This window comes from Lissotriton vulgaris, chromosome 10 (genome assembly GCF_964263255.1).
Source record: "Lissotriton vulgaris chromosome 10, aLisVul1.2, whole genome shotgun sequence".
Taxonomy (NCBI): Eukaryota; Metazoa; Chordata; class Amphibia; order Caudata; family Salamandridae; genus Lissotriton; species Lissotriton vulgaris.
The window spans coordinates 172336437-172363699 of record NC_141698.1 but is presented as its reverse complement, the minus strand read 5'-3'; the positions used below and the strand labels follow the sequence as shown (position 1 = coordinate 172363699).

Below are 27263 nucleotides of genomic sequence, written 5' to 3'. Positions count from 1 at the left end.
GGAGGTAGTGGTCGAAGGGGCCAAAGGTCAACGCAGAACCCCTCCATTTTTATTTATTTAGCCCCTGATAGTGGGTGGTCCCTGGGACTTTTAATAGCCCTAGGAGGGGGTCCATGAGGCCCCCAGGGAGGTGGTGGTTCCTGGGGGTGGGGTCTGCGGGTCCCCCCTATATGTTTATATAGCACCAGGAAGGTGATGGTACCTGGGGCATAAAAATGCCCTAGTAGAGAGGCCACGTGTACCCCCTTTCTTTTTTTTATAAACATAGGCATGCCTCCGGGACCTGGCCCTCAAGGGGGGCGACATTAAAAAGAAGGGCAAGAGACCGTGCTTGTTTATTGTTTAACTCACTATGATATTCATGAATATTTTGCGAAAATCACCTTGAATTAAAAAATAAAAAGTTTTTTGCACTGGCGGGGTCCTTCTGGGACCCCAGAGCTAGAGGGTTGGGGTACTCCTACACTGCCCCTTTGTATTTATTTAATGTTTTTTTTTGGGGGGGGGCTTTGCTGAAGCCGAGTCCCAAGATGGCTGCCAAAACTTCCTGGTTAAAGTGTTGCTAGCCACTCAGAGCTCTGCAGATCTCTGCATGAGCTCATCTAAACTCGCGGAGGCTTCGCCAACGTAGATATACACATTTGTATTTCCTTTAATATCTAGAAACTACTGAACGGATTACACCAAATAACAAAAAGCACAATCTGCTGGCCAAAACCTGGCTTTCTGTCAACTTTGGTGTAATTCTGTTCAGCAGTTCGAGCTGCAGGCGTGTCTAAAGACTCTATGAGAATTAACATGGGAAACACACTTTTTTAGACCCCTCCCTTTTTCTTGGCCCTCACTTGACGGATCACTCGAGTCTTTCCACGCACAACAAGCTTCACCAGGGTACTGTTTTGGAAAAGTTTGTGAAGATTCGTTAAAAGGCGCCAAAGGTATAGGCAAGTCAAAAAAAGCTTTTCCGATGGAAACATGATCCTAACTATAACTACCTACTGGTGACTCCCAGTGGATAATGCTCTCTACTGATGAAGAAATGAATCAAGAAACACATGTCTAGGGTAACACAGTACAGGCTGCACCCTAAAAGGTGAAAAATGAAAGACTACTACTGAATTAAGTGGTATCGTGCTCCTTTACTGGTTAATATATATATGTATACATACATATGAGGAATTTCCTTTCAATATTTGTATCCTCAAAATCTTAGCCTCAATATTATAGTATAACAATATTCCATACTCAATATTCCTGACTACAGCTGTGGGTAGGACATTTTCCTCCTGAGACTCTGACTGCTCAAAACAAGTGGAATCTCTCAACAAAAATGCACCAGGAGTCAGGAACTACTATCATGTGATGGAATATTATGAGTGGAGGGCAACCTGTTCTATATCCCTCTGAAGCTCCCTTTCTGTGTATGATATCAGAACTTACTGTGACAAAATGGGTGTGGTAAATCTGACTGCTCTGGTAATTCACTATATTTTAGTAGATTCTCAGGGTTCAACTGGTAGCAGCACAATGTTTGCGTTCCCCTTGAGTTACTGTACCAACCAGTAACAGCAGCTCTCGGGTTCAGAATGACCGGTCCCATTAACAGGCCAATAAGAATGATGAGCACTGTGTTATGTCTACTCAAACTTTAGTTTGTATGACTGTTCGTAAAAATTATGATTTGCAGTTTTGAAAATGCTTGATTTTGAACAATAAATGACAATGGCCACAGGGCACACGCCCTCCTAAGCTACAAAATACTGACTTTTCCCTTGTTTTTGCTAGGGTGGAACATTCCATACGAATTCAATGAATCGGATCTTAGAATCAGCATGCGACAAATCCAGATGTTCTTAAATGAGTATGAGGAAGTACCACTTGTCGCACTTACATATTTAACAGGTATGCACATCATTACTTGTGGATTTGAATTTGGAACTTGTATTTTGAATCTAACATATATGTTCAATTGAAAATGGGTTTACTATTTACCTAAAATGGTTGCTTTTAAAAGCAGTGCTCTACATTACTGTTTTCTTTAGTTCATACTGCTGTGTCCAGCTCTACAGCTTCGAAGTACTTCCTGTCTGACCACCATTACTGTTGTAGCTCACTATATAGTCACGAGGTTTGTGTCTATAGGTAGGCCAAAGGTTTCTGGTCAACATTCAGTCAGTACCTCTAAAAAGCCATGCTGGTACATCCAAGAACTCAGAACAGTGAAAGGAGACAGCAAACAGATTGAGAGGAGATGGCGCACCAGCAAGGACACCTCTAACAGTGCAGCTTTCAAGACCTCCCTCAACCTCTATAACTACCTGCTGAAGGCAACAAAGAAGACAGCCATTGCTGTATGCATCGACACCAGCGCCAACAACACCAAGGAACTTTTCAACATTGTTCAGGAAATCTCCAACCCGCTGCCTGCGAAAACAAAACCACACCCTCACAGGAGCTGTATGATAACCTCGACCACTTCTTCCATGACAAGTTGGCAACAATATACAGAAACTTCGAACCCCAACCCACACCTACAGACTTCCATGACAAATATGCCTCCACTGTAACCAACACGAACCACACACTGACCACCTGGAACATACACCCAAGACACCACCTCCACCATAAAATCTATCCACTCAGGAGTTCCCACTGACTCATGCCCTCATCACATCTTCAACCTCGGAAACCAAAGGATCTGCCAGGACTTACCACCATACTCAACACCTCTATCACCACGCAACACTTCCAGATGCCTGGAAACACGCTGAAGTCAGACCACTACTCAAAAAACCCTCTGCCTACCCCAGCTTACTCAAAAACTACCAACCAATCTCACTGCTCTCATTCCCAGTGGAGGTACTGGAAAAGATCATCAACAATCAACTCATGACACACCTGGAGCAGAACCAGCTACTCAACACCTCCCAATCCAGCTTCCACAGCAATCACAGCACCGAAAACGCCCTGATCGCAGCCACCGACGACATCCAAACCCTCCTCGACTGAGGAGAAACAGCAACTTTGATCCTCCTCAGCCTATCAGCAGCCTTCAACACCGTATCTGACCACACACTGATCAAAAGACTCCACCACATTGGCATCCAAGGTGATGTGCACAGATGGATCACATCCTTCCTCGCTGGAAGAACCCAGATGATCCACCACCCACCTTTCACCTCTGAACCCTTGAAGATCACGTGTGGTGTCCCCCAGGGCTCATTCCTCAGCCCCACGCTCTTCAACGCATACATGAGACCCCTGCTTGCCAACATCGCCATATCTCACGGTCTAAATATAATGTCTGATGCAGATAACATCCAAATCATTCTCTCACTCTCCGATGACCCCACCACCAGAACCAACTTCCACAGATTACCATTACAAATGTCGCCAACTAGATGTTTAACAACTGCTTGCAGATAAACACAGACAAGATGGAAGCTCTGATCTTAGGCAACATCAGCAACACGTGGAACGTCTCCTGGTGGCCATCAGACCTAAAACCCGCACCTACGACCTGCAACGATGCCAGAAACCTCGGTATCATCATTGACAACAAGCTCACTATGAAACCACAGATCAACGCCATGCCCTCCACCTGCTTCCTCACTCTGCGCATGCTACGCAAGATCTTGCCTATTGGATTACTGAAATGTCATTTACCTGGACCCGGCCAAGATGTCAGTATACAGGTTGCAGTTCCTTCAGAAAGCGGGGTCTTGTTGACATGTAGGCGATCAGACCACATCTTTCCAGTAACTGAATGACGCTACATTGGTTTCTACTCCAGGGGTTCATTTAATTGAAGGCTCTAAGCTTGTGCAGAAAAACATTTTCAGTCTTAAAGGCTCTCTCTTTCAAAGCAAGCCATGCCCTTCCATCCAGCTCGCAATCTGACATCCTCAGATTTGCAATGGCTGCAGGTCCCTAAAATAAAGAGATCAAACTTAAGTCATAGGGTTTTCCTGATGCCTCTGTCCATGTGTAGAATTAGGTTCCTAAAGCCATACAGAAATAACCATGGGCTTCATGCACTAAAGGATTTCATAATTCTAAACCCTGCAATTCCCAAATTTATTGAATTTGTGACTGAAAAATCCATACATGCTATGTGGAAACCCCATTTTACGAGTCCGAAATTTCTTTCAGACTCATACAGTTTGTTTTGCGACCCATACCAAATCGCAGTTTGGAAAGGAGGTGAAAGGGGCATAATTCTACCTGCAAACAAGTGACCAGTTACTGGCTCCTCAAAGAAGATGGTAACTGATTCGCAAAGGGGAAGGCGTCCTCGTAGGGCCGGCTTCCTGTTAGGAAGTGGAATGGCAACTTCAGGGGCAGTAGTCGAAAGTACTGGGGACTAGCGCCTGCTTCTTCCACAGGTATCTCAAATAGGAAACCTCTTTTTATTTACAAAAAAAAGCAGAAATGGTTCTTTAAAGGAATTCACACTGTTTAAAAAATATGTTTGCCCATTTAGAAATGCAAACCCAGTGATGGCGATCTGCTGTCCTTTGCCCACCACCATCCCTGTGGTTTCAGCCAAATAATAGGGGATGCAAATAGCATTCTGTCTACTGAATATTAATTAGGCACATCATTCTGTGACCCACTGTGAATGGTGATTCTGCCAACAGACCTAACTCTGCTGGAAGCCAATGTAGTTTCTGAATGGCAGCCGAGATTGAATGATGTTTTGGAGCATCTAAGACAAGTCTTACTGCTGCATTCTGAACAAGTTGCAGCCTATTGATGGAGGCCCTGTTTATGTCCAGATAAAGGGCATTGCAATAATCCAACTTGGATAAAATCAATGCCATCGCTGCTTGGTTCCGCACGGTAAAAGAAAGGAATGGAAATATCTTCCTCAGGACCCTTATGACTCAGAAGCAAGATGACACAGTCCTGTTAAACTGGATATTGAAGGGCAAGTTGTTGTCAACTATGACACCAAGATTCTTTGCCAAATCAACCAGACACAGACATACTCCAAGCATTTCTGGCCATCACGAATGGGTCCATATAGAGTGTTGGGTACCAAAGATCAAAACCTCAGTTTTGTCCCAATTCAGTTGAAGATAGTTGTTTTCATCCAGGAAGCCACCACCTTCATGCAGCTGTTAAAGTTGGCGGCTGTGGCCTCTATGTCCTCTGTGATGGACACAATTAATTGTGTGTCATCTGCATAGGATATTGTCTCCAACCCTAATTATCTAACAAACTTTGCCAATGGAGAGACATAAATATTGAATATGGTGGGGCTCAAAGAGAACCCCTGAGGGACTCTACAAAGAGTTAAAGTGGGGTCCGAATAGAATTGGTCCATCTTTACTATCTTGGACATATCAGTTAAAAAAAAGGACAGCAGCTTCAAGGGGGAATCTGTCACCCTGAATTCCTGAAGGCGGTCAATCAGCGTTATTAGTGAGATGGTATCAAATGCCAATAAGTACAATAAAATCAACAACGCGGTCTGCCTAGCATCAACCAAGATGCAAATGTTGTTTACTGCAGTTATTAACCCCTTCGATGCTTGTGATGGAACCATTCCGTCATCAGTCACGGTTGAGCTGTGCTGATGACGGAATGGTTTTGTCACGACCACACTGTTATGGAATGTGCAGCATCGGGGGGAAATCGGGGCAGCACGCAAGGTGTTAATGCAGTTTCAGATCCATGGCGACTTCTAAATCCATACTGAGGAGGATCAAGTAGGTGCCGCTGCATGAAAAATAAACATCCCAAAAAAGTAGCAACTCAAAGCGTCCACAGTTAGTGCCATGTCCAACAAGAAATCAAAGGCAGAGAAAAATGAAAAAATCTGGGAGTAGGTCTCAAAATCAGAGTACCACTAAAACCAAATAGGTGTTCCTGGATGGCCTAGTAGCTTTATTCATGCCATAGTAGTCATTTTGGAGTTTTTTTTAAAGGGGAATTCACTACTTAACTTACCTGTTCAACAATTTCCTTACACTCCTGTACCTTTATTGCTTACTTTTCTACCCAGCTGTCCTACCCTTTTCTAGTGCAACGAAAATATAAGCAAACTCAAAAATGAACAACATCAGAGAGTAATGCCAGCCAGGACAAAGAGCATTCTTAACCCGTTGGCTGCTGCCGTCGGCCATTGGCAATTGTATACAAAATAAACGTAAAAAGGGGAACAATCTAGCCCTATTAAACCATTTGTCTGTTACTGTCACTTTGAATTTCTTTTACAACCACTACAGCATACCGGTTGGGGCATTGGGTCAGCTCACTTCAACTATTGGTTAACGTTACTGTGATCAATGACATTCGGCTGTTTCACAAGGAACACTTCCACACACAAAGTAGTTCTCTTGAATGTGGGGGACTACTACAGCAATGAGTGTTTTTTGGCACCCAAAAAATATTTTTCCATTTAGCCAGTTTTTTTGTTCAGATTGACGAGGGACAGCTCTCACAACAATAAAGTTTGTAAAAAAAATCATGACAAAACAAAAACACAAACTTTGACAGGCTAAGCCGCCTGGCGGCTAAGGCCAGATATATTGACTTTGCCAATACTTGTTTCAACGTGGCACAGTTCTTTTGGACAAAAGTTTCTTGTCCAATTCTGAAACGTTTTTTAAGTGTGGGGTACCAAGAACCAAGACTGCAGATTTCGCCAAGAAGGACATTTTTCATGGCTTGATTGATTCCAAAACATGTCTCTTGGAGCAATATTTGTTGTTTGCATTAATTCTAAAAAAGCGTGCTCAAGTATATTTTGGATTAGTAGACATGTGTTGCTTATTTTACAGGTGTTTTTTATAGTTTTTTTAGTTCTGGCACATGTTTATAATGAGGGATGGTATTCTAATTTGGAGGAGAGTACATATGAACCCTATCCAACCTACAGAAATGATAGAACCATGCACCTTGTTAATGCACTTAGCCACTTTAGAGATACCTGGGACTTAAATAATTAGTCTGGTCACGTGTAACTGATTATGCATTTGCCAAGATATCTGCTGCTAATATTACAGATTTTCTCTTTTTTTTTATTCTTTGCAAATGTGTCCCTATATATGGGAATGAGATATATGTTGTTTTTAAAGTATGTATCTCTCTTGTAATGGTTTTAATTAACTGATACAAATAAAAATTACTATTACTTACTATTTCACAGGTGAATGTAACTATGGTGGCAGAGTGACTGATGACAAAGACAGACGACTCCTGCTGTCTCTTCTTTCTATATTCTACAATAAAGATATAGAACTTGACAAATATAGGCTCTCCTTGAAAGAGGAATACTATGTTCCACTGCATGGCCCTTACCAGGTAAGAACTTGAGCTGTGTGAGAGTGCAGTACACAGGCATACCTGTATTTCCTAGCTATTGAGATATGTGAATAGATGACATATTCTTCAGTAGCAATACATTTCTCTATCAAAGGACTGAGGAAAAAAAGACTGGGCATAAAAATCTGGAGTGCGTTCAGGAATTACTATGAGGAATTAATTATTATTTGGATGTAACAACATTGCTTTGATTTCTGTTTTCTTACATGTGTGGAAGATGATGGAATTGTGAACTGAATACCTTGTTTTCTCTGCAGTTTTGCTGTGAAAGAACAATAAAATATATATTTTTTAAAAAGCAATACATAACATTTGGGGGGATTAAATGTGAATTCTATTGGGTTCCATGTCTTCTGCAAATTGTTTATTGTTTGAAATATTAGAGGTCACCAGGTTGCTACCCCAGAAACTATTGTTCACATTCTTACATTGACAGGGGCAATATCATGATGCCACGATCTGCACTGTGCCAGCGAAAAAGGGAGCCGAGTGCTTCTTTATGGCATCCGCATCGCATACATTAACTGAAAGTATCTGCCAGATTTGTATTTATTTATTTTATTTATTTAAGAGGTTTTATATAGAGCTGGCTTCACCCTTCGGTATCAGAGCGCTTTACATTGGAAAGACGATAGTACATGGGTTACAAAACAAATTGTAATGAAATGAAACATTAAGATTTGGTAGACTTAAGGAACAAAGTGAATAACATATCTTGATTATGATACAAAGTGAAAGGATGAAGCTATTTACTAAGCAGTATATGAATAAAATAATTACAAATTATTAAAAAGTAAGAAAGGAACTAGACTCATTTTTGTCGATGCAGAAGGGTTAGGCGAGTGTGGAAGGAGGGTTGGCTAATTTGTAGGAGAGGGGTGAGACGAGGGGGGCGCTAGAGGTGTGTATGGGTATGGTGGGGGGTGAGTAGGTGTTTGTGGAGTGCAGGAGAGGTGGGAGAAATGGGGAAGGTTGGAGATTCAAAAATGAAGAGATTGTACAGCAAGTATGGGCATAAAATGATTATGGACCCCAATATTTGTTGAGCAGGTGCAGTTTAAGGTCTTTTTTCAAACTGACTTATGAAGTGTTCAGTCGCAGATGATGCATGTTTTGCCTCTAGCAAAGCTCAGAAACACAGGACCAGTGCCCCATGGTTCTATATTAAGGGCCAAACATGTCAGGACCTCGAGCACATTCATAGCAAAGTTATTACCAGCCGAAAGGATCATTCAAGTATTGAAATTTGTTTACTTTTTTTGCCTTTTCTGTCAAAATGAGAAAACGTCTAAAAAATGTAAATGTAATGGGAACTCACCTGCATACTTTCCAGAGCAAACTTTGAAGTCTGCGGTGTGTGGTCTTGTGGGCTGGCAGTCCAGAACAGCATTACCTATTGGTGTGTTGAAACAGCCACTGTCACCTAATGGGTGGAAGTTGGGTGTCATGAGTGATTTGAGCATTGTGTAAGGGAGTGGTGCCGGGTTGAACGGGTGGTGCTGTATTTACATATGTTTTGCACACTTAATAATAGTTTCATTATCTCTGGCATAATGATGTCCATGTCTGTGTATGAATGGTGGGCTGTGCCTTGGGGAGTGTGAAATGATTCAGGTCTGGGGAACAACCTCCCTTTGGAGGATGTGCGCTAACACCCTGAAGGGTATTATGCTTCATCATTTGGGCGTGATGTCCATCCCTAACATCTGGTCATAATTATAGTTATCCATGGCATAATCTTGGCACTGCTGTAATGGCGCTCTCCTTGACTCACTGGAAATAAATGTGGCAACCTGTGGTATAATTGGGGCAGTAACATGTTATGTCCATTTTTTACATAATTCCGCAAATTCATGGTAAAATGTAGGTCCTGGAATATTGCTCCCACCTTTGATGTTTTGTGGTCATTGTTGATATAGTTCTGCATATCTTTCGCAACATGGTGGTGGACTTGCCAACCCTTTGAACGACATTGCATGTATTTGATAATGATAAATGGGCATGAAAGTCTCAATTGTCAGGTAAATTCTCAGTCTTAAATATCCGCTTAGAAGGGGGAGAGTGGAAAAATGAAATGTAGAAATAAGGAAAGATGCTAATACATGATGAAGAAATGATAAGCCCATAGAATTGCATACTCAGATTCTTTTTAACCGCCTCTAATACCTTTAGCTCAGAAGTCAAATAGTATTTGGGATCCATGATGTGTTTTGTCTCTTGCATCAGAATATTTGCCTCCTTTAGAGTTCTGCCATCTGCATTTTCTTCATTTAGGAGGGCAACTATTTTCTTCCTATTAACCACTGAACTGAAACATTAGATCTTAGTGTGCGAACATAAACCATAGTCTTTATGTGAGATATGGACTTGACATCTTTGGTGCATTTTTTCCACCAACTTTTTGTCTTCCATCCTCCTGTTTTTGCTGAAATCTATTTTTTTGCTGAAATCGTCTTTGCTAGCTGTAAGCGTCTCTGCACACTTTGCTGCTGGTAACCAGTGTTAAAGTGCTTGTGCTCTCTTTTTTAAACATGGTAATATTGGTTTACACCCAATCGACACATTTAATTTACGTGTAAGTCCCTAGTAAAGTTACATGTACTCAGGGCCTGTAATCTAAATGCTATTAGTGGACCTGCAGCACTGATTGTGCTACCCATTTAAGTAGTCTTTTAAACATCTCAGACCTGCCATTGCAGCCTGTGAATGCAGTTTTAAGCCATTTCAACCTGGCAAAGTAAACCTTTTGCCAGGCCTAAACCTTCCTTTTTAGTACATACATATATGCTAGTCACCCGTTGTGTAGGCCCCAAACAGCGAAGAGGGCAGGGTAGAGTGTATTTAAAAAGATGGACATGTACTTTTAACTTTACATGTCCTGGTATGAATGAATGAATGAATGAATGAATTTTTATTAACTGTACAATTAATTAAAATCTTTACAGTAAAAGGAGAGAGTACAGAAAACAGTAATTGTAAACTTCTTTGCTTGATAAAAGGTGTACTACTGTGCCAAATAAAAAGGCGAATTAAAAACAGAGTAGAGTGAGGGGGTACGAAGCCCCTGTCTAAGTCCCATATAAATGGCCTTTTTCCAACCTTGTGTGCCTTGGAGTTAGTCTTAACGGCGGACAATTCATTCCTGGAGGAGCGTACCCGTTGGGCACTGTCAATGCTACTACGTAGCAAAGTCACTTCAGCTGTCGTCCGCTGCTTTTACCATGGGCTTCCCAAGTGTTAAAAGTTTTCGTTGCTGGCTATTAGGGCTAGCCTAATTTGGTGAACGAATTTCGCCAATCTCACTAGGGTCATTGTGTTGATGGTTGAGAAACACAAAGCTGATGCTTCAGAGCATGATTTTATGCTTTGACTGAGGCAGATCGGTCTCAGCAGTCGCCGGCGATCAATGTCGAAAAAAGGACAGCAGCAGAGAAAGTGCAACCAAGATTCCCTCTTGTAGGTGCATAGTCTACAAGATATGGATTCCCCTCTTTGAGCCCATACGGGGTTGAAGTCTGCTATCCCAAGCGTGGTCAGCCTCATGTATAGAATTTTGCTTCAGACATGAGTTGTTAGGGCCTCACTTAGATATAATTGTGCTTTTCCTACCATGTACGAGTTGTTTAATGGGTCCAAATGGGAGCTTCGACAAAGGATTTTATGGTCGAGGTCAAAAGAGATTTCATAAACTTGTTTGTTGACTGCTATCTTCCAAACATTCAGTGGGATGTCCTGCCGCAGAATATTTTGTTCCTCAATCCTCAAAGTTTTGATTGCTTTTCCCAGCCTGGTATGCCATGTCGAGGCTGGCAGTGCAGTTTTAAACCATTTCAACCTGGCAAAGTAAACCTTTTGCCAAGCCTAAACCTTCCTTTTTAGTACATATATATATGCTAGTCACCCGCTGTGTAGGCCCCAAACAGCCCAGAGGGCAGGGTAGAGTGTATTTAAAAAGTTGGACATGTACTTTTAACTTTTACATGTCCTGGTAGTGAACAACTCTTTTTACTGTTTACTGCTGTGGTTCCACGTGTGAGGAAGGCCCGCATGGGGGGGCGTTCTTTCAGCCTTAAGGCCTCCCAGTTATGGAACTCGCTTCCATTGGCACTTCGCAGCACTCCCAATTTGCTTCAATTCAGAAAGAATCTGAAGACTTGGCTTTTTAATCTTTCTGTTTAGGTGGGTTTTCTTTTTCTTTTCTTCTGGGATTCATTCTTCTTGTTATGTTGTTCTACATTGTAGCGGACTGTGGAAAGCGCCGGGACACTCTTCTAGAGTAGCCGAGCGCTATATAAACGCATTTTAACATAACATAACATAACATAACTCTTAAATTTGTTTTCGCTACTACAAGGCCTACCTCTCACATAGAATAACATTGGGTTAACAGATTACATTTAAAAAGTGATAACTTTTGATTGGGAGCAGATAGGAATGTCAAGTTTTGTGTTTATGGAATTATAATTTAAACCCTCTTTAATGGTAAAGCCAGATTTATGTCACAATTCTGAAAATGCCACTGGGTCACTGGAGTCAAGCTAGCCTGGCTGATGAGGGGTGATGCCCCGAAACCGGCCCCAGTATGCTTGCTTCTGGTCCAGGGAGGACCTGGCTTGGCAGTTTCGGGCTGGACTGTGCCCATTAGGCAAAGGGTCAAGACTGATTTGCATATGGCTGGGTCGAAACTAGGGTGGCATGCTGAGCAAACCAACAATGGATTTAACCCAGATCTATTGACTGGTGGTTAATGTTTGATTTGCTCTGCATTCCGTCCATCGTATGTGTGTCTTTAAGAAAGTTGTCATTTTCTTGTCCCAACCTTTTGGTGTCCGTGGCATGTATCCTGGGTCACATTACTAGGTGTAACTGGCAGTTGGTCTTTGTGTATTGCTCCCAGACAGTAAGACAAAGTAGAATGTGTGTCAACTGTATGGGCCCTCTCTGACTTGATGAGGGGGAGGAGCTGTCCCCTCCCACACTTGCACATCACAAAGACTCTGCCTGAGCACACTCATAAAGTTTTTGACCCACACAAGCTTGTGCCAGGGCAGGAAATTGCAAACACCCCTGAGGTAGAGGTGAGGTAGTCGGCATGAACTTGGGACTTTGTCCCGGTCTGGTGTGACCAGATAACCACAGTTGCCAATTTGTGCTTATAGACACTATTTTCACTTAAAAATGTTAAATGACATATCTCTGGTTCCACAGATTGCATTTATGTCAAAAATATCTCAAAAAATGTATTCAATGTTAATCTATTTGTCTAAATAAGTGTAGGGATTTTCTTGTGTTGTGTTTTCACTTTGTTACTGTATGAAGAGCGGCATATTTAGTTCACACATTGCCTTTAAGTTAAGCCTGCTGCTTTTAGGCCAAGCTACCAGAGGGTTAAGCACAGGTTAATTTGGGGTTTGCTTGTGTTTCACCCTGACAGGGATTGTGGTTGCTGCTTGAGGAGGGTGTCACCCCTCTCAACCAGTAACCCAATTTCTGACAATGAGTCATTACTTGCATTTATGTGTGCCCTACTCCTTGTTATTATCTCCAGTGTTCTTCTCAAATGTTTGTTTATTTCCATCACATTATTGTGAATAATGATTGTCCATCCAGTATCTAGCGATTTATTGAGTTAAGAAATTAGGCAGTAAGAAGGTAAATGTAAAGGGCCAAAGAAGAATATCCAACTGACCCAATATTCAAAGGCAAACATCAAATATTCTCAGAAGGAACACAGAGTTAACCAATAGATAACATTCCCAATTACACCACACTGACATAAACAACCTATGAACACATAGACACTGAAGATACCACAACTCTCTAGGATTAAAGTGCCAAAACGCCTTCCAAGATATATAAGTATTAGTGGAAAAAGCATAGCCACCCTAACATAGTTTTCTTCCCCCTTAAAGTAGAAGAGAGTATATACTATTACTGTGGGCCAACAGCCTCTTCCTCCTCTTATCCTTACATATATACATTGTTAGAAATGGCGGTCTCTAGTTGGCAGAGTTAGGTTCCTTTGACCAAATAGGGACCCTTGCTTCTAGTCAGGGTAAGGGGAACACACTGTAGATAACCCCTGCTCACCCCCTTGGTAGCTTGGCATGAGCAGACAGGCTTATCCCCAAGGCAATGTGAAAGTTTTTGCACCAACACCCACACCAACACAGTAAAACACCACAAATGGACACCACACAGGTTGTTATAAAAATATAAATATCTTTATCTAAATAAGGCAAGACCAAAACAACAAAAATCCAACATACACAATTAGCTCTGCTTTGGAAATATCTTCGATAAGGTTCTTGGTAAAAAATAAACTTGTAGATTCTGTATTCTGTAGGTATTATCCAAGAAATGATCTGGTAGTTACAGTAGTCCTTTAGGTAAACACAAGGGTATCAAAGACAGTCTCAGAATAAAAGTAAGCAACTTGTGGTGACTGTATTCCTTTAGTAAGCACTCAAAATACTGCTGGTCCTTTTCTAGTTAACAACTACACAGTTCCCGTGTCCTCAATGGACTTTCTCCTTCAGGGCTGCTCGCTCCAGTTGCGATGATTGCGGAAGAAATATGCCCCCAGGAATGCAGAAAACCAACAGGCTCTATGGAGCAGGCTGCGTACCGCAGCACGTCGGAAGTGCCAGTACGGGCCATCAGGGAAGGACTTGAAGCGGTGACTTCACTCGTCAATGCAGATCGGTGCACTTTTTCCCTCACACCCTACTCAGGTGGTAACACACACTGTGGCACTGGACCGGAGTCCGAGCATTACCTGGGGGGGTTGCCACGCTGTCTTTCTTGCTCATGTCGGTGTGTCCCGCAGAGCGGCTCCAGTGCCAGCAGCTGTTCTCTCGCCGAGGGGAGACTCCGGTTGCCAGGTGACGTGCTGTAGCTCTCCCTTTCCTCTTGGTTCTCTGGCACGTAACTCGGGCCAGCAGCGGTGATGGCCTCACACCACACGGGGATGATCGCAGCCTCGTACACAACTCGGGCCAGCGGTTATTTACGATCAGTTCCCCTAGCACGGTCATACGCACACCACAGCGTGGAGGGTTTCTTTAAAAAGCAAAGGATACCTCAGCAATACAAGCCTCCCAAAGGGTGCCCAGACAGACGCAGGCAGCGTTTCAAAATTCTGTGGAAATGTGGTATCCCTGTGTTTCCGTAACAAGAGGCCAGCTCTTCTCGGGCCCTTGGAGGCTTTTTCTTCCTTCAGGACACAGCACACAGCAAAGTCCTTATTGCAGGCAGGGGGGTTCCTAGCCCACAGCAAGTCCCTTGTCCTCCAAACTAGTTCTGGGTGCACTTTGCCAGTGCACAACCTCTTCCTTTTTTACGGTGGGCCTGGGTCTTCCCCGCAGGAGGTGGAGACAGTCTTTTGTGGAAGGCAGGCACAGCCCTAGTCAGGGACAGATACTACTCCTCCCACCACTCCAAATGCAGATTGGCCTATTCAGCTCAGGCTGACTCACCCAAAGCCCTGTCACTCCAAAGCCAGACAGTCAATCCACAACCAGGCAGAGGCACACAGAAAGGTTGAACAAGAAAATAGCCACTTTCTAAAAGTGCTATTTTCAAACACAGAATTTGAAAGCCATCTTTACTAAAAGATGTGTTATTAAATTCTGAGTTCAGGCATACCAGGCTCCAATTTTCTATCTCACTCCTATGCATGTTACACAGCATTCCCCATTCTGTCCTATGAGCAAGTTAGCCTTTCAATAGTGAAAAACAAAATTGACTGTATTTCACTATCGGGACATGGTACACACATCAGTACATGTCCTCTGTTCACAGACACTGCACCCTGCCCAAAGGGGTACATTGGGCCAGCTATAAGGATGTCCTATGTGCAAAGAAAGGGAAGGGTATGGCCTGGCAAGTGGGCACACTTGTCGGGGCGACATGGCAGTTAGGAAACTACGCACAGGCACTGCGGTGGCAGGCCTGAGACCTCTTTTTAGGGCTACCCATGTGGGTGGCACAAAAAGTGCTGCAGGCCTACTAATAGAATTTGACATACCAGCCCTGGCACATGTAGTGCACTTTACTAGGGACCTACTGGTAAACAAATATGCCAATCAGGGAGAACCAATCACAGTATTAATTTATACAGGGAGCACTTGCACTTTGACACTGATCAGCAGTGGCAAAGTGCCAAAGCATCTAAACCAGCAAAAGCGAAACCCAGCACAGCATTAAAAACACAGACGGTAGAGGCAAAAAGTCAGGGGAAACCATGCCACGGATTCCAGGTCTAACGCACATAAACATTAAACATCCTTTGATACAGTAGAAAATATTGTCATCCTGCACCTGCCCCAAGACCACCATGTGCTCAAACCAATCCATATTAACTCCCTTGTAGCATATGAATCTAAAAGCCTACTTCTAAAGTCAAAAAGAGTCCTTGCACCTGATCAAGACTTACACAACAATTAATAAATCCTTTTATTGTGTGAATCGTCAATATCATTACTTAAAAATACAAATGTTTGACATTGGCCGCCCCTGTGGGATTCCGCCAGGCTAGGACACCTATGTCAGACAAAGGGTTTCGACAAGTGGGACATGATGGGTATTTCCCGCGTCCAGGACATGTGGGAAAAGGGGGACATAAAAACCTTTGCCTCTTTGCAGGAGCAAAATGACTTAGCCAGCTCAGAACACTTTTGCTACAGACAAATTTGGCATGCCCTGCGTGCTGCCTTTCCCAAGGGTTCTTCCCCCCTGAGTCCTCTCCACTGGAAAGCAGGCTATTAGATGGGTATCTCCCAGAGAAATCCGTCTCTCTTATTTATAATAAACTTATTCACAACATGGAGGACCCTCTCAAACAGCTTCAACAAAAATGGACGGCAGACGTTATTGAGCTGGATGAAGAGGACTGGCAGGAGGCTGTGTCCTCTCCCAGGGTGGTAGCTATCCCTGCTAGACTGCCACTGGTTCAACTAAAAATACTACACAGAATATACATGACGGGACCTAGACTAGTGTTGATGGGAAGGGCAACCACTGGGGACTGTGTAGGGGTTGTGGCCAGCTGGGCACGTTCCTTCACATCATCTGGGAGTGCTCACTTGTCCAGACCTACTGGAGCGCGATCCATAGGGTGGTGGGGAATGTCCTGGGAATCCCCCTGCTCCCAGAGGCGCGTAGGTGTTTGCTCAACATATGGGAACCTACTGACTTGAATGTAGGCCAAACACAATGGGCCACTCTTGGCTTTATGATTGCAAAAAGGAACATAGCTCAGGCTTGGGGGCAGCCCCCCCTCCAGGGCTGAATGATTGGAAGATCAACAGGGACTGGTGCATGTGCTGTGAAAAGACAGTCTATTATTGCCCGGGAAGGCCCTAAGACATGGACACGGATATGGGGACCCTGGAACCGCTACAGAGGTTATATCTGTACCCCACCACTGCACACAGACCCGGAAGACATGCCTTCGCCTTGATTGGCCCCACAGAGTGCGAAATGCTATGACATTGTTACCTTTGTATGTGTCTGATTTGAAATATTTACCTCATTGTAAATGTGCTATATTTTATTTTGAAATCGATGACTGTAAATAAAAAGATTTATAAAAAAAATACAAATGTATTATGACAGAAAATTGAACACATTGACCTGGACATCAAATACACACATTGAATAGAAAGATTAATCACGGATCTACAGTTGACCACATTTAAATCTCAATATCTACCATAAAAGTTACATATGTTATAAAATATTATTACTTGTAAAAAATGGAAACATTTCTCACCTGATAGAGGAAGTGGATCATTTTCACCTTAAAAAGAAAATATAGTTATTCGTCAATCAAACTTTTTTTATTTAGCTTTAAAACAGGATTTAGAAATAATTTTCAAGGTACAATAAATTAAAGAAACTATAGCAAGAGATGTGAAAGATCGTTTAGATGACGTCTTACACATTCACATCATCATTACCTTGCCATCCAATTTTCCACACTAACATATTGTTTGTATGGAATCTGTCTGACTCTTATCATTAAACACAACTTTTTCATCTTCACCCAATAGGCTTAGGATGCATCTGCTCCATCACATATCAAGTGCCCCCAAACCATCACGGTCATCCAGTGATAATAGAGATCCCCCTCACCACATGGTCAAAGGTATCTACTTTTTATATATTTACATTTTCAATTGGACAACTCTACCACAAAATAACTGTAAGTGTACTTCACATACCTAAAAATAGCAGAGACAAATATCCCTTTAAAAAGAACCAACATCAAAGATTCAAAGACAGTAGACCCTCATTAGGTACCCTCCTTTTCAACATGTGATGTATAACTCATCACTTTTCCAGAATTGGAACTTTCGAAATATTTACATGCTTGAATGATTCCCTGTCGGTGGGCTGGGAATTCAAATTCCAAGCCTGCGAAAGGGGAACAATTCAAGCCTATGAATATATGTAAGATAGGAATGGTAAAGAACTGGAGTTACAGGTAAGTCGTTTTTTGTTCTCCAGCTTTGGATATTTTATTGGATTTGCATGCTTGAATCATTTCCTGCTGTGAGGCTGGAATTTTCCAACCTGCTGACAGGGAATGATTCAAGCATGTGAATCTATAAAAGATAGCAACATTGAAGTACTGGAATTGCAGGTAGGTAACTGATTCCTCTTCTCACTCAACAAGACTTTACACTGTAGAGTATCCCATTGTGATGTCACTTTATGCTGTTAATCCTCATATTTATTGATGGTTCACAGTCTTAGATATGTTAAAGGATTACATATGTTAAATATGTATGTTATTTATAGTAAATCATATGCTGATGATCATCATTATAGTGTGGTCAGTATTTCAATAACCCTGTTCAGAACATTCCACCGGTAAATTTGTGCACTTGATTCATTTGAATTATTTTATTGCAGTCATACATTGATTACATAAGAAGCTTGCCCCTGATAACGCATCCAGAGGTTTTTGGTCTTCATGAGAATGCGGACATAACCAAGGATAATCAGGAAACAAATCAGCTTTTCAACGGAGTGCTTTTGACTCTACCCAGACAAACATCTGGAGCCGGAAAGTCACCTCAGGTAAAAGGAATATATAATGTGTTTCTGTTATGCTAGGTTAGAGGGATTTGATATAGCGCAAAACGAATCACTTCCAAGAGTACCTCGGTGCTCAGTGCAGTACTAGATAAGAGAGAGAATCTGAATGACCAGGTCTTTAAGAGTTTTTTAAAACTATTGAAATTTGAGCGAGACCAGATATGAAAAAGGAGTTTGTTCCAGTGATGGGGAGCAAGATAGGAAAATGACCAACCACCGTATTTAACTGTTCAAATGCGGTGGGGATATAGCAGAAGTTGGCTTTTAGATCTAAGATTACTACTGGGTAAGTATGAAAGAAGCTTCTCTTGAAGATAAAGGGGGTCTTTATCACACTAATATTTGCGAAAAAGACATAGAAGTTTGAACAAAGAGCTTTTTTTCGCAGGAATCCATTGGAGGTGTTTTAGTTTTAGTATGGCTCCAAAGAAGAGCAAGAAGGGAGTTTGCAGATCAGGCGTGCAGCTGTGTTCTGAACCTCCTGCAATTAAGAGAGTAACGACTTATTAGCAGCTACCAAAAGGGCATTTCCATAATCCAGCGGACTCACAATGAGTGCCTGAGTAAGTGTTCTTCTAGCGTTTAAAGGGAGCCTCTGAAATATCTTTTTAACAATGCACATAATACCAAATCATGCACCACAAGTGGACCTACCCCTTTCTCTCTTAGATAGATTCTCTTCAACCAGAATGGCAAGATTTTTTACTGCCTTTTCAGAATGGGGCACATAACCTAATTTAGAAGGCCACTAGTCATCAGACCAGTGGGCCTGGGCCTTGTCAAACAGCAGAATGTGGGTCTTGTCTCTATTCAACTGAAAACAGTTTAAAATCATCCAGGAGGTGACTCTTGTCATGAATTCCCCATATCTGCTTTTGACATTTTCTGGATTGAGTCCTAATGAGATGGTTAATTGTGGGTCGTCTGCATAGAAGATGACTTCAAAGTCACACGATTTTGGGCAAGAGTTGCCACATAGATGTTAAAGAGCATAGAGCTCAAACGGGAGTCCTGAAGGGCTTCCTTGTCCAGTGTCATGGTGCGAGAACTGAATGAGTCAAGACACATTGCCTGAGTCTGATTAACAAGAAAGTCTTTGAGCCAACCCAAAGCTTTCCCTCGGATATGAATCTCAAAACGTCTATGGACCAAGATGAAATAGAGGCAGCATTGAATGAGGCAGACAAGTCAAGCTGCACTAACATGCCGGAAGGCAGCAACAAGTAAAAGTCTGAGGGAATCCAGTACAGCCAACAGTGCACCGTCCGTGCACTGAAAGGCCCAACACAAGATTGCGTAGGGTTCAATAGGCAGTGGACTTCCTGGTAACAGGGGAGGTGATTATTTACTAGGGCCTCCAAGATTTTGCTTAGGTAAAGGAGGAGCGGGATAGGCCTATAGTTAAGCTCATCAGGATCGGCATTCATTTTTTTTCAGGATTGGCACAGCATGTGACTCTTTCCAATCCAATGGCATGGTGGCGTGTTGAGGGAATAGTTGAATAATGAAGTGATGACAGGTAGAAGTAAGGTAGATAGTGTCACCATGACGTACAGGGGAGAGATCAGAAGGGGGAGCCTGATTTAACTTTACTCATCGTGTCATAAACTTTCTCTAGAGTGACGGATTCAAGCTCCCCAAGTAAGGCAGGAGGGTTGGTAGAGGGAGTGATAATTGAAGGTGCAACCAGAAGCAATGTGGAATTAGAGACGTTTTGATAGATTTTCAAGATTTCCTCCTCAAAATGATCTGCAAGAGCGTAACACAAAGACAAGACTGAGAGACCGGAATAATAGAAGTACATGCAGAAGGCTTTGTGAATTTGTTAAGTACTCTAAACAGTTATTTCGCAGAATTAGCAGCTTTATCAATCATACTGATAGTGTAGGATCTGGGTATTTCTCTAATTTGTTTATGATAAGTCCCTAATGCAATCTGGAAAGATATTTTGTCGGGGATTAATTTAGTAACGCACTGTCTTCTCTCCAGTCTTCTGCAGACCGTTTTCTTCCATTTTAGTTCCTCAGAGTACTAAGGAGAATGGAGTCTAACTGGAGTTGAGTGGCCCTGTTTGAGGCAAGCAACTACATCTAGGGCCTGAGAGAATGAATTCTGAAAGTTTGCAATGGCAGTGTTAACATCTTGGTTATTAATAATGTGTTGGGTGGAAGAATGAGGAAAAGGAGGTGAGAGTGGCCTGCTTCCGAGGCCCAACCATTCTACCTTCTTTCTTCCGCACCGGTTGCCCTGCTTTAATCGTGAATTTAAAAGTAATAGAGTAGTGATCTGTCCAAACTAAGGGTAGAGGAGAGTCAATTTGGAAGTTCACAGAGTTATTGAAAACAAGATCAAATGTGTGGCCCACTATATGTGTGAGGCTAGTAAAATTCTGTTGTAGCCCCTGCATCTCAAGGTCAGAGAGCAGGAGTGGAGTCTCCGTATCGAAGTGCAGTTCAGCATAGTAGTTAAAATCATCCACCAAAAGAAATGTATCTGAAGCAAGTATACTTTCAACCAACCTATGGCTGAAATCTTTTTTGGGCCCAGGGTGCCGTAGATTAGAGTCACCAGGAGGGATCTCCAGTTTAAAAATGCATAGCTCCACCTTGTCCATAAGGAGGGAGCTCACCACCTCAACTTTAGTGGGGTCGTGAAAGGCAATAGCAACTCTTCCTCCTATTTCAGACTCTCTGTCCAACCTAATCAGCCTAAAGTTTACAGGGAATACTATGAGAATGTAGAGGAGGGCAGAAGGGTGAATCCATGTTTTAGGAATAAAGCAAATGTCTGGCTGGTTGGTGGAGATGAACTCCCACATTTCAGTGGCAAGTTTAGGAATAGATTGTGAATTACAATAGAGGTCTTTATGCAAGATCTGGTTACAGATAAGATCAGGCTGGGGGTCTACAGCATGAGGAAGGAAGGAATTCTCCTCTGAGTCCTACACCTGCACAGAATTACCCCCCCCCCCACCCCAAACATTAGAGGCCTCCGGTGGGGGGGCAGGTAGAGCAGGCAAAGCTGCATTTCCTACAGATGGGAAGACCCTCCAACTCCAGGGAGAGTGGAGCGGTACCAAGCAGTTTTGCGGTCCTGTGTGAGATTGCCAATTCCTTGATAGCTTTAAGCTCATTGTTAGTATAAGGAAGTAGGGTGAAAACGCTTACATCTCTGTGAAGAGAAGCTGGGTTCCCAGCATTTGGCGATGTTCAAGCTTGGACAGGCACAGATGGGCTTGCCTTTGGCGCACCAGCAGAGTGCCAGCGGTGCGTGCGCGCCATGCTGAAGAATAAATAGGGGCCGGAATTCAAGGCCCGAGAGACTAGACTGCCGACTGTTACAAAATGGCAGTCGCAGCTGTCTCAGTTTGTTCCCTCTGCACAAATGGCACAGCCAGAGCACACCTGGGAGCAAAGAGAGAGAAATAAAGGAACCTGCCTAAATAAAGAGCTTCAAGTGCATCAGGGGAAAAGAAAATAATGAGGGATAAAGAAACTCTGTGCGCCTGAGCAGAAAAAAGATACTGAGTGCAGAGGCCTGTTAAAATAAGTGATTAAAGGATAAAAACATTAAGTTATCATAGTGTAAATGGAGCATTGTAAAATACCTGATGCATAGCTACTTTTCATGGTAGTTTCCATCGCAGGTTTTTAGTATGAGTGCCCAGTTAATATGATCATGGTACTAGATTGTCATTCATCATTTTAGGCAACCAGTGTCAGCTCAATGAGCCATGTGAGAGCAGGCCAATGAATCTGTATTTGCCTAAAATGTAATAGAAACAAGGATATCCATTAAACAATATTTTTGCAAACAAATCCAATGGAAATGAAAAAAAGAGAAGTACTAATTTCGCCATATATTAAAGTTGAGGCATATGCTTTCAACGAAAAAAAGAACAAATAAACATTAACCATTGTTTCACCTACCAGCTTGTCCCACCAATCCTGGCACTCCAGCACACTATTTTTAGCAGGAGATGCACATGTGACCAGCAAAACTGCCGTCACTTAAAGTACAATACTGCCAATGGCTGAAGTGGACTGTGAAGGAAGTGGCCTGTTTAGTGTCACCCGGGTCACTCGTGACCACCTCTCAGCTTTCCATACCAAATGAAGAGTCGGTCAGACAGTAGAGAACACAAACCAAGTATATGATTATTCAGATACACTTGAGTGGAGCCCTGTCTGTCCAGTCGCATAGGGGTGTTGCAGAGAGGACAGACTTCAGCATACATAGCAATACATTATGTACATTTCAGAACCAAGGAAGACCCGCCCATAATGGAATTTTCCAAGAAGGTGCTGCTAACACACAGAAGTACAGTAGGGTGGGTTTTGGTTCTACCCATGGTCACTCCGTCCATGCATGCACAAAACTGGTGGGAGAAGACCTCTATCTAGTGGGAAAGGTATGCGCTAATAAGAATAGCGTATTCATTTGCGAAGCAAGGCCCAACCTTGGAGAAATTAAACTTTTCACAACACATGGTCTCGAGGAGGAAAGAAGCAGTTAAGAGCCTGATTCAAAATGGCGACTAAACATAAAATGATGCAGCGAATGCTAAGTTTCATGGAACAATGCATGAACAAAATAGCAAAAACATGTTCATTTCATCAGCTGGCTTATTGGTTAATTCTGTATGCTACCGTGGGCAGAATCAAAATGTGAATGACACTTGAAGAGATCAATGGATGAGGAAGGCAGGCCCAAAGTCCCTCTGTGTATGTATTTTTTATTTATGAAATATATGATTGCATGAATCTGGTGAAAAAACGAAAGTTGTCTCAAGCCCAGACCTAAAAGCAGACATCACATATGTTTTGATTTTAGTATGTTCATGTGAAGCCTCAAGTAGCTTGTGAATTCCCCACCTCTCCCTCAAGAGTCACAACTAATAACAGATTTGCATGTATAGTTAGTGCCATACTCGGTTCATTTTGTGTAGTGAATCCTGTAACTCTACCCTTCCCACCCTTCCCACTAACCGTATCCCCTAAAACTTAACAGGTCTTTTAGTTGTGCAGACTGAGAGAGGGAAGCTAATAAGAGCTATGTTATGTCCTACTCCAGACTAAATTCAAACCACACCTAATGTGCTGTTTAGTATATATTTCTTTGTATTTAGCCATACAGTTTCAACAGAAGGTGTGTTTTTCACACCTCATGCCAAGACACCATGGGAATGCCAAAAGTACCATCGGTTGTCAGATATAATTACCTTCTCATGAATTGCAAAGTTCATAATTGGGTTTTAGAGCTGTGTCCGCCACAATCATCAAATTGTAATACTATTTGTATTAATATTAATAAAGAGAGTGAATCATGTCAAAGCTGCGAGTGTCATCTCATTTTGATCCAACAAGATGCATCCGGCGAGAGAAATCAGGTTAGTTATACCTTGAACAAATTAAAGTTAACACCACACCGATATTTGGTTGCAAATTTCTTCCTTGAAGGGAAAACACATTTTAGGTATTTTTCTCAATTTATATCACAATCTTAGAATTTGGTGAGCTTGTTGGTATATTAGTCGAGAAATTTACAGTTTTGATTTGGAGACTGTAAAACATAATCTGCATCTAGTCTTATTTGGCCGAGCCAGGAACAAATCTTAAAAATCATTATTCAACTTCAGTGGGATATGTACAGTAAAGGCAGCCATTTAGCCTTCCTGCGCTGACGCTTCCACTGTGCCCTGCTGGGTTGTGAAAAGCAGTATTATTGACCATTGCTCCTAGGGATAGTAATCTTATGTGCAGTTCAAGATTTTACTACTCCCTATCTAGGGTGCAATGTTTCCGATACAAGGGATTTGATTCATTGGAAGGTCTAAGTTTTACACATTCCTGGCATAGGTATGTGCCTCTTTGATCACACTGAAACAATAAACATTCACTCTTCAGCTCACAATGACAGAAAACGTGTACTTTTGTCCTTCAATAAAACTGTGTGTTGTTACTGTTGTCATTTGTTTCCTTGGTTATATAAAGACCTTAACACCTTAAGAGCGTCGAATGTTCAGCGCCAAGTGCTGAACGTTCGACGAACGAATGCTGGCCCGTCGGCCAACGGTCGTGCGCAGCACTGGCAAGGTAGTGCTCGCGACGACCGTTGGCCGACGGCAGCACTTAAGGTGTTAAACTCCATCACCATGTTGATGTACAATCAGAATATTGATATTCATGGCAAGTTAATGTAATGCTAGTGTTCTTTTGCTCAACTATGACATAAAAGCCAACTAATTTCACCTCGTTCAATAGACTACCCAGCTTTCTCCCTCCCTCCTGTTATATGCTCTCCCTACCAAATCACATAATTGTGTCCATGGGTAAAAACCTAAGCGAATCCACCTAGTAGCGTCTTAGGAGTTTGCAAACTGAAGTGGCCTGATATTCCTAATGTATCATCATACTGTGTGTTTCATAAAGCTACACATATTGCTCTTAAAGGTTAAGCATTAAATAAGGTTTATTTGTTTTAGGAAGTTGTAGAAGATTTGGCAAAAGACATACTTTCAAAGTTACCAGAAGACTTTAACATCGAAATGGTGATGGAGAAATACCCTGTAGTCTATGACGAGTCCATGAACACCGTCCTTCGACAAGAACTTATCAGATTTAACAGGTACATATCTCAATTCTATTAATCTGACCTTGGTTGCTGGACATTATGAACAGTTTAAGTCTGGTTGACATTTGCCAATTGTTTTAAACTGTTATGATTGATCACACAGTGCTTAAATTTGTCCCTTAGTTTACCAAATGTAATTTTTTTAAAGTTATGGGTAAGGGGGCAGTGCTCCTGCCAATAAATTTATATCACACTGGCAACATTTACAAGCTTACGGTAGAACTTTAAGAATTAAACTTGCAGCCTTTATACTGCTATCAAAAAAGCTGATGAGATAAGCATCAATGGTATAAGAAGGAATACTGATGGCATTTGGTCATAGAATATTTCCTTTCCTATTATTACGTTTGCACTGTCATTGGCAGGTACATCCGTCAGTGACCAAGAGAGTCTCTGGTGGGTAGTCTTCTCTGCTGAATTTGATGTAAAAAAAAAAACACAAGGCAGCAGAACAGTCTTCCATGTTGAAGAGCAATGAATGATCTAAATATAAATATCTAATTTATTATTCAACCAGTCAAATACCCAATATAGAAAATGAAAACGAGGTGTATCTGTGTGGCGATACAGAAGGAGGGACACTACGACTTGAGCGTGGAAGTGATGGTTTTATTTTAATAAATGTTTTCTTTCTCCTCTGAGTGAGTCTTTCCCTGGCTAAGGCTGCCGGATCCAAGGTGTCAGCTATGTTGATAGTCCTCCCAGGGCTTGCACGTCTTCGCTCCCTGGCGACACGGTCGTCGTCTCTCGTGGTGTTCCAGCGCCACATGCGGGGAGAAAGAACACTCTCTTAGTTTGGCGTTCTAGGTTAGAGCTTTCCCAGGGGGTACCCGGGCAGTGAGGACACCGGTGAGTTTGTACACGTGTGCTATGCAGTTTCTGTGGACGTTGGTAGTGATGGCGTACTGTGAGGAAAGGTTGTGGAGGTAAGCGGTAGGGTGCAGGGAGGGAGGAATGGAGGGAAGGGCAGGGAAACGTCAAGAAAAGAAAGGGCAAGGGAATCTATACAATAGTTACACGGAAGCGTCCCGCCTCCCCAGCCACCCTGCCACACGGTGACGCACCTGGGAGAGCCACACTCCTCCACGCGCGTGGCTGGGCGCTGCGTGATAACGTTGGCCTCCTGGCTCTGCTTCACGCTCCTCCGCTCTTCCTCCCGCAAACTCGCTCTCCGCTCTTCTCCTCCTCGGTGTCGGGACACACCTCTCTTCCGTCCTCCTCTCCTCTTAGCGGCGCGATTGGGTGTACGTCATCTAGAGGCTTGTCGACTTCCGTCATCCGGATTGGCTGGCACAATAGTGACTCTGCTGGGGGGCGTTCCTCTGCATCTGAGACGGCCCCGTAAAAGGTACAGGCCTCTCCTGTTGTCTTGGGCTGCGTCCACCAGCTGTTCGACTCCGTCTCCCATCGATCCTGAGACGGTGAAAGAGAGGTAGGACGTAAGGCATAGTTCCACCACTCGTGCACTGGGTTGGTGTCTGATACCCGGTCCGCCTCCTCCCCGCTACACTCCTCCCCCCCTGGATTCTCCCGATCGGGGAGAATCTGAGTCCTGGACAGATAATCAGCATTACTATTGTCTCTACCTTTTTTGTGCTGTATAGTAAAAGAATAGGGCTGTAGGAAAAGGAACCATCGTAACACCCTCTGATTTTGGGATTTCTGACGATACATCCACTGTAGGGGAGCATGATCAGTGAAGAGAACGAACGGTTTTCCTTCCAGATAATATTTGAGCTTCTCCACAGCCCACCGTATAGCCAGGCATTCCCTTTCTATTGTGGGGTACTTTCTTTCCCTGTCGTGTAGTTTCCTGCTTATAAACAGAATGGGGTGTTCAGACCCGTCATTCCCCAGTTGAGAAAGGACTGCCCCTATACCCCTATCAGAAGCGTCAGTGGCTAAAAAAAAGGTTTTCTTGAAATCGGGAGCTATCAGGACGGGGCTGGTGGTAATGGCCCTTTTTAGGTCCTCAAATGCTTTTTTCGCTTCTACCGAGGGGTGTAGGAGGGTTTTGTGGCTTACTCCCTTATGCAACAAGTTGGTCAGTGGAGTGGCTATCTCTGCGAAACTGGAGATAAACCTGCGATAATAGCCGATAAGGCCCAAAAAAGCTCTCAGTTCCTTTTTGGAAGAGGGAAAGGGAGCGCTTCTTATGGCTTTTATTTTCTCCTCCTGGGGTGCTTTGGCTC

At 42.8% G+C, this 27263-nt stretch overlaps 1 protein-coding gene across 1 annotated transcript in view; it reads left to right on the top strand.

The window, feature by feature from the left end:
• The window catches only part of DNAH3 (dynein axonemal heavy chain 3), a 614138-nt gene that overhangs the window by 542340 nt on the left and 44535 nt on the right, over positions 1-27263 (top strand). The window contains exons 55-58 of the mRNA XM_086940811.1: positions 1786-1902; positions 7157-7311; positions 18253-18420; positions 24923-25065. Of these exons, the coding sequence (XP_086796937.1) occupies positions 1786-1902; positions 7157-7311; positions 18253-18420; positions 24923-25065 (583 nt within the window). The remainder of the gene's footprint in view (positions 1-1785; positions 1903-7156; positions 7312-18252; positions 18421-24922; positions 25066-27263) is intronic.